We start from the raw sequence: 12,691 nt of genomic DNA on the forward strand, positions 1-12,691 counted from the left end.
ATGCTTCAAAGGGACATGTTGCCATATGTGCAGGATTGCCAGACTTGGTTTTGTGATGATGTCATTCTTTTATGACCTCGGTCCTGATTCTGCATTTTTACACCCCCCCCCTTGGTTACTTTCCTGCCTGGTAACTGTTTATATGCTTTCTTTCTGGCCATGTATAAGCTCTTTGCCCTGGAAACCTGCACCCACACAGAGCATCAGGGAAACACTACCTACGCTTTTTACAGACCCCAAGAGGCCACTGGCTCACCACAGTCTCTCAAATGTTAGCAAGATTTTTTTGAACTTTATTTATTTTAGAGAAAAGGCACATGTGTCGGGGGGTGGTGGTGCAGAGGAACAGAATCTCAAGTAGCTCCCCTGCTGAGTGTGGAGCCTGACATGCGGCTGGACCTTATGTCCCTGAGATCATGACCTGAGTCGTAATCAAGAGTCAGATGCCTAACCAACTGAGCCACCCAGGTGGCCCGCAAGACATTTATATACTCTGGGATGTGGGAGAAGGAATGAGGCATTATAGATTATGAAAGCACCATATCACTTTACTTTTTACTTCATTTTTAAAAATATGTAAACTGATAACATACACTCATACACTCATTGAATCACAATGTTACACACCTGCAACTAATAGAACATTGTGGGCCAAATATACTTCAATTAAAAAAAAAATGTAGGGCGCCTGGGTGGCTCAGTAGGTTGAGCCGCTGCCTTCGGCTCGGGTCATGATCTTGGGGTCCTGGGATTGAGCCCCGTGTCGGGCTCTCTGCTCAGCCGGGAGCCTGCTTCCTTCTCTCTCTCTCTGCCTGCCTCTCTGCCTGCTTGTGATCTCTATCAAATAAATAAATAAAATCTTTAAAAAAATAAAAAAAAATTTTTAAAAATGTAAATTGCAGTTGGAAAGAAAACACTGTAATTTTAATTTTCCCCTTAAAAATCTAACCTAAAGTAACAGTTTAAATGGGAAATAATTATATCAAAAAGATTATATTTTTGGGGCGCCTGGGTGGCTCAGTGGGTTAAAGCCTCTGCCTTCGGCTCAGGTCATGATCTCAGGGTCCTGGGATCGAGTCCCGCATCGGGCTCTCTGCTCCGCGGGGAGCCTGCTTCCCTTCCTCTCTCTCTGCTGCCTCTCTGCCTACTTGTGATCTCTGTCTGTCAAATAAATAAATAAAATCTTTAAAAAAAAAAGATTATATTTTAATGTAATAAAATTTTGCCTATGTTTCTGAAAGAACTTCCCTGGATACAGACTTTTAGGTTTAGAGCTTTTCCTCTTGGCAGTTTGAAGATGTCATTTCACTTCTGACTTCCACAGCTTCTGATAACATGGAGACCTCATTCTGATGGTTGTAACTTAGAAGGTAATTTATCTTTTCCATCTGACTTTTTAAAAGATGTTATCTTCATCATTGGGTTTTAGCAGTCTGCCTACATTACACCTAGGCACAGTTTTCTTTTTATTTATTCTCCTTGGATTTGTGAAGTTTCTTAAATATGTGGGTTGATACCTATCATCAGCATTGGGAGATTCGTAGACATTAGCTCTTGAGTTAATGCTTCTTGTCCTTCTGTTGCTTCTCCAGTTACACACACAGGTGAGACCATTTGATTACATTTTATTCTGTTCTGTCCACTTTTTCCTCGCTATGCTTCACTTTACACATTTTCTAATAACTTGTCTTTGAATGCACTAACCCTTTCCTTTGCTGGGGAGAGTCTGCTCTTAAACCCATCCAATGAGTTCCTTAATGCAGATATTTCTTTCGCAGTTCTTGAACATCCATTTGATTATTTTTAAGAATAAGTTCCAATTTGTGGTTGAAATGATCCACTTTTTAATAAGTTTGCCTATACTTTCCTTAACATTCTCTAACATTTGCAATGGTTAAAACTTCGTTGCAATTTTCAACATCTGGACCACCTGTGGATCTGCTTCTACTGCCTCCTTTTCCTTGTTGGCCACATATTCCTTTGGACCTCTTGGCTCAAATTTGGACCATGCACTGCAGTTTGTGTACAGAAAGACACAGAGACTTGGGTCAGAGTCATTTCCCCCAGCCTTCACTCTTTTCTGTGAAGCAGACATGGTGAAGTACTGAGTGGGGTTGGGACCAGACACAGTGAAGTACTAGTGAAGCATCTGTCCCCATCTCTTTCTAAATATCTGTATTTGTTGAAAGTGCTTACTCTAGCTTTGTTTTCTCAGACCTTCAAGGCTACAGATTTCTTCCAGCCTTTCTGGCTCCACTTCCTGCCTTCTCCATGCTGTCCTGGCACTTGCCAAGGTCTCATGGAGAAAACATTCTAGGAGTTTGCAGATCCTCTACTTCTAATCCCTTGTGCGACATCCTGTGGCTATTAGACATTCTGCTGGCTTCTCTCTCCTAGTCGAGTCTTTCTGCCCAGAGCAGGTCCAATTCTCAGCCTATGCCCAGGCTTGGCAAATGGCCCTGGAGTGGCATGCTCAGTTCATCTACAATTCTAGTTTGTCTAGTTCTCTTTCCCTTCACAGGTCGCTGATACCCTTAAAAAGAAAGCTCCTGCCAGTATTAAAAAAAAAAAAATTCTAGTTGTTTTAGAAGGAGTGGTGGCCTGCCTGACCTGCTATGTTCCATCTAGAAGCAGAAGTCCCTGAAAATACAGAGAAACTGAACAACCTTCCTTTCTAAAATTAATATATTCTCTCTCTTTTAAAATTAATATATTCTGTCTGTTCCATTAGGCAAACTAGATTCCATCTCCCCAGATGGTTTCCATGGAGCTACCCTTGAATCCACCCAGGTATAGGACCTCAAGGCTCTTGATGGTTGTGGTCAACTCAGTGCAGACATTAATGCTCCCCTTCATCATCATCATCATCTTCTTCTTCTTCTTTTTTAAAGATTTTATTTATTTATTTGACAGAGATCACAAGTAGGCAGAGAGGCAGAGAGAGGAAGGAAGCAGGCTCCCTGCTGAGCAGAGAGCCCGATGCAGGGCTCGATCCCAGGGTCATGGGATCATGATCTGAGCCGAAGGCTCAGGTGGCCAGGACAGAAAGCCTGCAAGAGCTACTGGAGCTCAGAGAGTCTAGACTCACCCATGGAATGTCTTGGGTCTTTTTGAGTCCGAGTTACAAGTGATTCCCATCTACAAACTCCAAAACACAGCCAAGCTGTGTTTTTTCTTTTATTCTTATCCCTGTTTTATGCTTCATGTAGAATGATAATCTTTACTGCTAAGCATTTAATGGTACTATTTTCTTTACCATCTGACCTTTCCCACCTTTTCCTCTCCTTTTATATCTTTCTTGCTCACACATCCTTTCTCTACTTATTACTACTTGGCTTTTCTGAGAAATGGAGGCCTTTTATAGATAGCACTGGCCAAGAAGAGGACACCTCTCCTTCCTTGTAGAAAATCAGATAACCAGGGGCGCCTGGGTGGCTCAGTCAGTTAAGCATCTGACTCTTGATTTCAGCTCAAGTCATGATCTCAGGATTGTGAGGTCAGGCCCCGTGTTGGGCTCCTAGCTTAGCAGGGAGTCTGCTTGAGATTCTCTCTTCCTCTCCCTCTGTCACTCCCAACCTCCATGTGCACACAGTCTCTCTCAAATAAATAACATAAAAAGAAAAAGAAAATGCGACAATTGGAATGTACCATGTAGAGTGTTCAGAACTGTGGTTCTTCACAGCTTTATCTGTCTACTGTTGGTCACCAAAAGCCTGCTCTTTAATTGATAAAGCATAATATTTCTGTATTTTCTTCTCCTAACTCCATCCAAGACTACCTAGAAGTCAGGGAGTTTGGAAAAACCAAACCTCAGAGAACCCAATCTTTGGTTCTTTGACATAATAACATTTGCAAGTATTTGGGGTATAGTTTGGGCATCAAGGCTGTAGTAGAAGACAGGACTTTCCTACTTTGCCCTCTGTGTCTCAGGATAACACTGGGGCAAAGGTGGCTGAAGGCAGCCCTTCTCCTGTCATCTTAACTGCCTATCAAAGTAAAAACCCTGCTAAAAGGTAAAGACTGAAGTCCAACATTAAGAAGCAGAGAGAGGAACTAGAGTGATATATTGAACTCACATGAAGAAAAAAAAATCTGGTAATTTCATAAAAAAGCCCGAAGTGCATTTCCACTAGGGAATTCCACATAAGCTTGAGGGATCTGGCACACTGCCTGGAAGCCCTTTCAAAACTCCTCCGTTGGTGGCAGCTTGTGGTCCTTGAAGCTCCAAGGAACTGTATGTGTCAGGTAACCCACTCTCTTCTAAATAAAACTGGAAACTACAATTATTTTTTATGTTGAAGTTATTATTACTGTATTACTACGACTATTATTATTATCCTTTGGTTATACGGAAGAGGGTTGACAACAGCAAAATTCCCAAAGTACCGGCTGGTCTGCAAAAGCAGTTAGGAGTTACTGACGGGCCTTCTCCAGGTTGCAGCTCGACATTCCAGCTGCCATCTCGTGAGTCCCAATGTTCTCCTAAGCCTGGGACAATGCCTGATGGGCACTGCATGTACTCACTGCTTTACCGAGTTTTTGTGATAGGTAAGCTAACCCACAACCCGGTTTACCCGGTCTGTTCTCTGTTGTCACCCAGTATAATGACTACCAGAACCACTGCCACATGCCGGAGCACGACAGCTTAGACAGTAAGTAATAATGCCTTCCTCCAGAGGTGCACCTAGTATGTGCCAAGCAAACACCAAAAGGAGAAAGCCTATCCTCCAGGAGTTTGTTCTCTTTAGTGATAAAGTCTGTAATCTTGAGGCAGCCTAAACTGGGGGCTCGGGAGTCTGTGGAAGGAAGGAGCAGCCCTCGGAGTTGAGGAGTATGGAGGCGGAGGTGGATTCTGGAGGTGAATGGGGCCTGGACTGGCCGAGGAAAGGAGACAGCACCACCAGCAGGGGGCGCTCAGAACAACAGGGTGAGAAGGGTTGTGTCCACATGTTGGGGAGAGTGAGCGCCCAGTGAGGAGACAGGCTGGGACCCGACCGCAGGGGCCCCAAGCGACAGCACCAACAGCGTGGGCCGTGTGTTGTAGGCAGTACGGAGACTAAGGAGGGTTCCTGTGCTGTCAGGCTGGATCAAGGACCACCATCGAACATTCTCAGGTCGAAGTGGAGGACCACCGCCCACATTCTCAAGTGAAAAAGGCACCTCATTCTCAATTACTAAATAATTTATTGGTGGGATAAAAGAGACCCCACTAAGTTATGAAACAAACCTAGAAACTCTTATCTGTCCTTACAATCTTTCGTTTTCATTTCTTCGTGCCTGTAACGATTTAAAAAGGCAAAAGGGGCTGTGCTTGAATCCAGCAAACTTTCCTATACAGGGCCAGCCAGTGAAAACCTGGGGCTCTACGGGCCCCTCTCGTCTCTGTCACAACCAGCCAACTCTGCCACCGCCGTGTTTCCGCACCATGGACAGCACCCACACGCCTCCGCCTGGCTGCATTCCAGGGAAAAACCTCAGGTATAAAACAGGTGGCTGGCTGAATTGGGCCTGAGGCCATGGCTGGCTGTCCCCTGCTTTAACCCACAAGGGTCCATTCATAACCAAGACTCCTCCCATGTGAATGAAGTTACACTTGCTGGAGGCCCCTGTGGTTTGGAGATGAAGTACTACAGTGAGTCCCAGAGATGTGAGTGAAGGCAAGGGTCTAGGTCAGCATGGGTGGGCCTCAGCCGATACTGCCTGGGCATTGTCAACTGCACCATCGTGATTAGGAGAACATTGGGACTCACCCCCCCAATCACCCCCCTGCCAGGAGTCACCTCGGCTTGCTCGGCTGCGGGTGCGGACGCCCAGCACCGGGGTGGCATCTTCCAGCGCCGGTGACGAAGTCTTCAACACGGCCTTCATGTTCTCATGCTCTGTGGCATCCTCCGCATAGCTCAGGCCCTGCGGCGGGCTCAGGGGTGCCGGAGAGCTGCTGGAGAACTTGCCCGACTGCAAGACCAAAGTGGGGGAAAGGGCGTGAGGTGACTCACCAGAACACCAACTTCCATTGAGGAAAAAACCTTGTCTGTGTGCATTCCACAGAGACATTCTCCACCGCTATCCCTAACATTTTCCTTGTGCCGATGACAAACATCCAGACAGATGGGAAGTTCTCTTTTCAGAAAGAAGAGCTCTGGTCCCAGAAGGCCCATATCCTTCCCTCCACCGCAGCGGCCCTCAGTGGGTGTTAAGGACCAAGGACCTCAACCATGGGAAGAACTCAGAAACCCCACCTGTTTCTAACACCAAAGCCCTGATATGAGAATTTAAATATGCCCAGTCAATCAAATGTATTGAGGTGGTTTTTTTTTTAATTTAGCACCAGAGAGCAGTTAAAATTTTCTTGTAGATCACTTAGGATGTTAGCATTTAAAAAGTGGGATTCAGTCACAGAATCCTACTATGGTAAAAGCACTGGGAAGAATCTTTCCAGAGCTACTCCCATCCCACTTGACAGAGAAGGAAACTGAAGCCCTCCAAGATTCAGTGACTTGCCAAAAGCCCCAAGGGAATCAATTTCAGGCCCCCGGCCAGCATGTGACACAGACACTCATGCTGAAATGGAGTTTGGCCGCACTCATTGCTTCTGGCTGTGTCAGACATGGGGTTGCTTGAAAATGCATCAAATATACATGATCATATCCTCTAACTGTCGCTCAGCAAAGAATCAGGGCATATATGTTTTACAAGAGGTACACTAGAACACTGAGCCGTATGTATACAAGGCCAAACAGCCGATGAGAAGGAGAAAGTCAGATTAATGTTTGCAAAGAGCAGTCCCACAGATTCCTGGCTTCTTTTCGTCAAGTGTCTCAGCCATGGCAACAGGGCCCAGGACACATCTGCTTGTACTATCTGCTTGCTCCCTCATCTTCTGGGGTCAATCAGCCCTGACATCGTCTCTGGTTTTCCCACCTGCACCAGGGCCAGCAGGAGGAGCCCCTGACATCCCACCCCTGCAAGCATGACTTCCAGTGAGTCCGATGGATGCCAGCTGAGAAAAGGGGCACAAGTCAATGGTTGCCCCTGAGAAATGACCACATCTGGGGCTGCTGTCCCACTTTCTCTTTGGTTTTAGGGCTCTTTTCATGGTTATCCTAGAATCTAGTTTTCATACTGGGGTTGCCCAAAGTCTCAGCCAAGGGGCTGGAGGGAGAATTCCCTGTCTACTCCTCTAATATTGGGAAAATAATCTCCAATAGTAGACCAGCTGAACTTGTCATTCTTGACAGGGCCTGGGACTGAGGGAGGCTTGGGAAATGCAGTTAGCCTTTTGATTCCTGGCATCCCCATCATGATGAGAACCCGTGTAAGGAGGTTAGTGATCACACGGAAAGCAACCAGAAAACAATCATGCATGGTTTAGAGCACTGGGTGGTGCTGATGCCTCATGCCGCTTAGGTTAGGTTAGACTCTACAGCACGCTTGGGAAGGTCAACGGTGGCCTTCTTTGTGTTCAGAAACAGTCCTACCTCCATGTCATCCTCTTCATCAGTCTACCCGAGCGGACAGGACAGGATGGAAAAGACAGAAGGGATTCTTAGAAGGTACAGAGGTTAGCAAAGATGAGATCACCTCAGCGTCACACCATATTCCAAACAAAATAACTGGCCGCCACAACCAGGGTCCGCCCTCCTGATGCAGGAACTGCCAGACCCCGACTGCATAGCCCTCCTGCTTGTGGCCAAGTACTCCCTCTCTGAGCCCCAAGGCCAGTTCTGAGTAATGTCAGGAGTCATTTGAGGGGCTCCAGACCAACCTCCTGAGGCCGTCCAAGGGTGCATAGCCAGCGTACCTGGTATCCTGACTACCGGAGACCCCACTCCCAGCTCTGTGCCCTGCTCCTCAGCTGGCCACGTCCTGTGGAACCCACCACAACCTGCTAGTCATCAGGGCCTCTACATGTGAACCAACGTCCACGTGCCTGGTGCTCCCTGTCAGCTGCTATCCCCCCTCTCACTTGGAGTGCTTGAGCCTCCCTGCCCAGGCTGCCAGGTCTGGGCCTCCATGAATCCTGCCACACACACCCCAGACAGAATAAGCACAACAGTTGCCCAAGCAGAATGGGTCCCATTACTCTCTCCTCAGAAACATGAAATTCAGTCCTTTTAAAAATCTTACCTGCCTCTCATGGAGGCTTTCTGAGAGAACATGCCCAACTTTTAATTATCACTAGATAAACTTCTTGAAGCACCTTTTAAATAAATATCCCTCTCCTAAAAATAAACTGAGGGTGAACGTCATGTCCACCTCTTGGTTTTAGATGAAAAATACCCTCAACATAACCTGTTTCCACTGAGGTTATAAAGCCAGGCCTGCAGATTGGACACAAGGTTTTTAAGAACCAACTCAACTTTCAGGAGCTAAAATGACAAAATGCTTCTGGTTCACCACGTTTCCCACCACCCTCAGGCAAGTGGCACTATACCCAGAGACGACTGTCCTCTCTATTTCTATGTCTACCTTGGAGCTTATTTATTTAACCGGGATTGTTGGTATTTTCTCAGCCATCAGCCCAAGTGCAAGGCACTACATATACAAAATCTCTAGCCTTCTCACCATCCCCCAAAGGAACTAGCTTTCCCTTTTTCTAGAAGACAAAGCTGACATGCCTGCAAAACTGAAGGAAATATTTAAAATAGGACAGCAGAGGGGGTGCCCTCCTCAGTTGCAGCCACCAACAAGAAGCAGCCTCACTTACAACCCAAGAGGGATGAAGATTCTTTCCTTACCTGGCAACAGCCCAGCCAATGAGAAACTGCCACAACTCTGCCCATGAGAAACCACTGCTACCCTGAATGCTTACTTTCTTCCAAGGGACTTTCACTGGAAGCAGCCTTCCCAATGCCCTCTTTGTTCAATAAATTAACGTTCCTCTCCTTTGTTCTCTGGACCTGCCTATGCTTTGGTCATAGCCTGCATGTCCCAAATTGCAGTTCCTCTGCCATTCCTGAATAAACTAATTTTGCTGCAAAATAACAGCTGGTTCCTTTTCAAGGTCAACAGTGATCCCCCCTGTGCCCTGGTAGGGAGGTCCTGGGACTGATGGCCTGAGGTCTTGCATCCCATCTTTAATATGATGACAGCAGACAAGGCCATGGCATCTTACGCTGCTTGCCTTGTCTATGTCACTAGTTTGTCTAAATTAGCTCAGGGCACAAGGATGAGGAATCCCTTAGTTTCTCACTGACTTCTACCTGGGAGGGCTCCCGGATTTTGAGAAAAGCAGCCTGCACTTCAGAAGCAGAGAAAGAAGAGGAGTGCCAGGCACGCAAGGGCAGATAAGGGTAGACTCCAAAAGTAGGGCCTTTGGATTTTACCCAGATTTCACTGTGTCTTAAACAATAATTGTTTTCCTAAAATCATCTCTAATTGCTACCACTACTGCATTCATTTTACCCAGCATCTATATTAAAAATGATTTTCTTTAAAAATCATTTCCAGCTCTAACGTTCAGGGACTCCATCTATTGCCAGGTTTTGTTTTTAGTGGTTTAAGTTGTGTATGTGTGGCTTTCTAATCATGAGGACATCCTTGGAGCATCCTTGTCTTCTACTGCAGTTGCACATGTGGGCACACCAAGGGAACCTAATTCAGAGTCCGGAAAAGCAGCTCTACACTTCGTCTTGAGTGACAATATCCTAATCTTCCAGCAGATGGCAGTCTCTCTACGTGAATGATGCCACTTTGACCACCGAAAATTGGACCCCATGGAGGATGAACCCTGAAGCCAGCTCTGTCCACATCTGAGTGGCATTTTAAATATTTTTGAGTCAAACTCTAGAAACATTTACCCTTGTTTACAAATAGGCAAGCTGAATGTTTTCAGAGAAGGGCAGAATTCGAAAATTAGTGGGATCTGTAAAAAAAAAAAATCTCAAGAATTTGGCAAGAAATTTTTGTGTTTTCATAACTATTAAGCCTATTGGGCTTGTAGTTTTCACCCGCCAATGTGTCTCACTTCTTCAGAAACAAGGAAGCCCCTTTTAAAACTTTTAAAAATAACACGTGGAATGAGAAGTGGGCAGTTTGCCCAGATGGATTCAGTTTGCTTCCCGTTGCTGTCCTCTGGGAGGCTTCACGTCCTACCAAACCCAGATTTCAGCTGGTGGCATGGGCATTCGGAACTGCAGCAGGCTATACAAAGGGCTCCTCTGCAGAGAAGTGATGTAAGGGTTGAGAAAATTCCAGGTGAACAAGGAGTCTGGGTGAGGGGATGAGTCTCTGGTTGTTCTTAGAAATGTCTTAAAATTACAACAAAATTTCTGAGCTGATAGATCCTGTCTCCATATCCCTCAAGAATGTGGCCAGTAATCACATGCCTTCTGTTTCTCCTACAACATGCACACCTACCTGGAGACAGTGGGCAGAACTGATTTGATTCCTCCCTAAAGAAATCTGCCTAATTTGAGCTCAGTGGAGGCTTGCAACCCTTAGAATGATGGCACTCTACCGCTTGGACATTTTCCCATCCCATTCTCTGTATCACTGAGTGCCAATGTGCTTCGCAGAGCCATAAACAGATGAGTTAAGTTTCCTAAGGACCCACCAGAAAGAGGCACCTGCATGGTGGGTCTTCATCTCTGGCATCTTCACACATCCGTTTCCCATCCACTTACAGAGCGTCTTGCATCTGAATGCCCACAGCACCTGTGGCCTGCAGGGTTCCAGGCTGAGGTGGGAGAGGGGAGCCCAGGAACAAGGGAAGCACACAAGTGTGCAGGTGCCCACTCCCACCCCCCAAGGGGCTGTGGGGAACTCCTGTTGGATTCACTGTTCTGTGGATCTCTTCCCATCTGAAGGTTCTCTGACCCAAGGGACCCTCAGATTGTGTCTTTGAGCAATCACATCCATTTTTTCTCAATTCAGTGCCTTGAATGGGTGGTCCATGTGTCAACTGCTTGTATAGCACTGTTAGAACGATTAAAATCCTGACTCAATTCCCAAATCAGTATATCTGTCTTCCCAGGACACGCGGCACTGTCTTTTATATTTTTTCTTTTCTTCCACTTTTACCCACATTCCAGAGGTTGAAAACAGCATCAAGCTTTTCACGACACCACAGCCTACAACACCCCGACATGGGTTAAAGTTCCACCTCTAGCCACATAGCCTTAATTCACATGGACTTATCCCATGTTTGTCATAATAGCAGATTTTCACAGTAATGGGAGAGGAAGGGTTTAAGAGCACTTTTTAAAAAATGGAATTTTTTTCCACCAAAAAAAAAAAAAAAAAAAAAAAAAAAAGATCAGCCCGACACTGTGCAGGGTTCATCTACTTTCTCAACAAATGACACAAAGCAACGGGTTTCATGGAACTTACGTCAGTGATCATCTTCCCTCTGGTCTTATTTCTCTCTCTGTGGTTGGCCCGTTTCTGTTTCTGCTGCAAAACCCTTTCCCTGGTGGTGCGATACTCCAGCGCGAATTCACTGAGGATCCTGCAGAACTTGTTTATGTTGACTTCCCGAATCGCGTAAGGTGGGTGCCCCATGAACAGCAAAAAGGAATGGAACCTGCAATGGAAATGCCAATAGCGGTGATGACGTCAGCTCTAAGGAACAAAAAACCAATGGTCTAAAAACTCCCAGAAGGAAACCAGTTGGGCAGGCAGTGCTCTTCATTCCTGGGACTCTGGGGCTGAGTCTTCTGGAGCCGCCAGTTCAACCAGAAGTCAAGTTCAACTCACTTTCTCACTGAAGGAGGATGTCTAGGTGGTGGGACTTCAGGATTTAGTTACTGTTCTGTTTGCTTCTCGGTGGTTTACTGTTTTCTAAAATGTATGTGCAACACTTTTGTAATATTTTAAAGAAAACACTGCACAAGTTTCTAGATTATGTAAGAGCTGAATACGGAATAAGGAAATACAGCTTAGCGATTCCTTGAGAACCTGCTGTAATGATTATTGGAATAAACCCAATCATATGAGCTATTAATGGATGGTTTGTAAAAATGCTGATTAAGTTTTCTGTGAGTAAATACTCTGAAATATTTTCTCATGATATTACATACAATCCCCCCCCCCTTTTGTTGAAGGTGTGCACAAATGAGTGGAGGAGGGCACAGGGGCAGAGAGAAAGAGAGAGAGAGAGAATGCTAAGCAGGCTCCATGCCGGCTGTGGAGCTCAACATAGGGCTGGGTCTCATGACCCTGGCATATGACCTGAGCTGAAATCAGGAGTCTGAATTTCAACTGACTAAGCCACTCAGGCGCCCCACATACAATCTTAATTTCATTCAAAAATACCACATAAACAGGCCCAAATAAATTTCAGCTATTTAACTTTATAAATTAAAAACTATTGGATTTCATTGACCAACACTTTGTAAAAGAAATTAAATAAGCAAACATGTACACCATCTTTAGTTATCAAGAAATGAGAAAGAAGATACTAGGAGACAGAGGGACATTAGAATGTAGACCAAACCGTCTTATATAAATGATACCACTATTTGTGGACAACTACTTTTGTTTTTGATCATTCTAATTTGTACAATAGGGGTTTCGTTTTGTTTTGAAGTGAGGTAAATGGGCCTATTCTTCATGTAAAGAATAATACAGTAAAACAGACAACTTGTAATTAAAGGGGTTGAAAAAATGCTGTTTAGGGGCGCCTGGGTGGCTCAGTGGGTTAAAGCCTCTGCCTTCGGCTCAGGTCATGATCCCAGGGTCCTGGGATCGA

The 12,691-nt window shown here is 45.5% G+C and overlaps 1 protein-coding gene across 6 annotated transcripts in view; it reads right to left on the reverse strand.

The window, feature by feature from the left end:
- FHOD3 (formin homology 2 domain containing 3) overlaps positions 1-12,691 on the reverse strand; it is a 456,738-nt gene that overhangs the window by 11,852 nt on the left and 432,195 nt on the right. For all 6 annotated transcript variants that reach the window (XM_044243141.1, XM_044243140.1, XM_044243139.1 and 3 more), the window contains 2 exons: positions 11,332-11,524; positions 5,781-5,955 (listed from right to left, as the gene is read on the reverse strand). In XM_044243141.1, the coding sequence (XP_044099076.1) occupies positions 5,781-5,955; positions 11,332-11,524 (368 nt within the window). The remainder of the gene's footprint in view (positions 1-5,780; positions 5,956-11,331; positions 11,525-12,691) is intronic.

This window comes from Neovison vison, chromosome 3 (genome assembly GCF_020171115.1).
Source record: "Neovison vison isolate M4711 chromosome 3, ASM_NN_V1, whole genome shotgun sequence".
NCBI lineage: Eukaryota > Metazoa > Chordata > Mammalia > Carnivora > Mustelidae > Neogale > Neogale vison.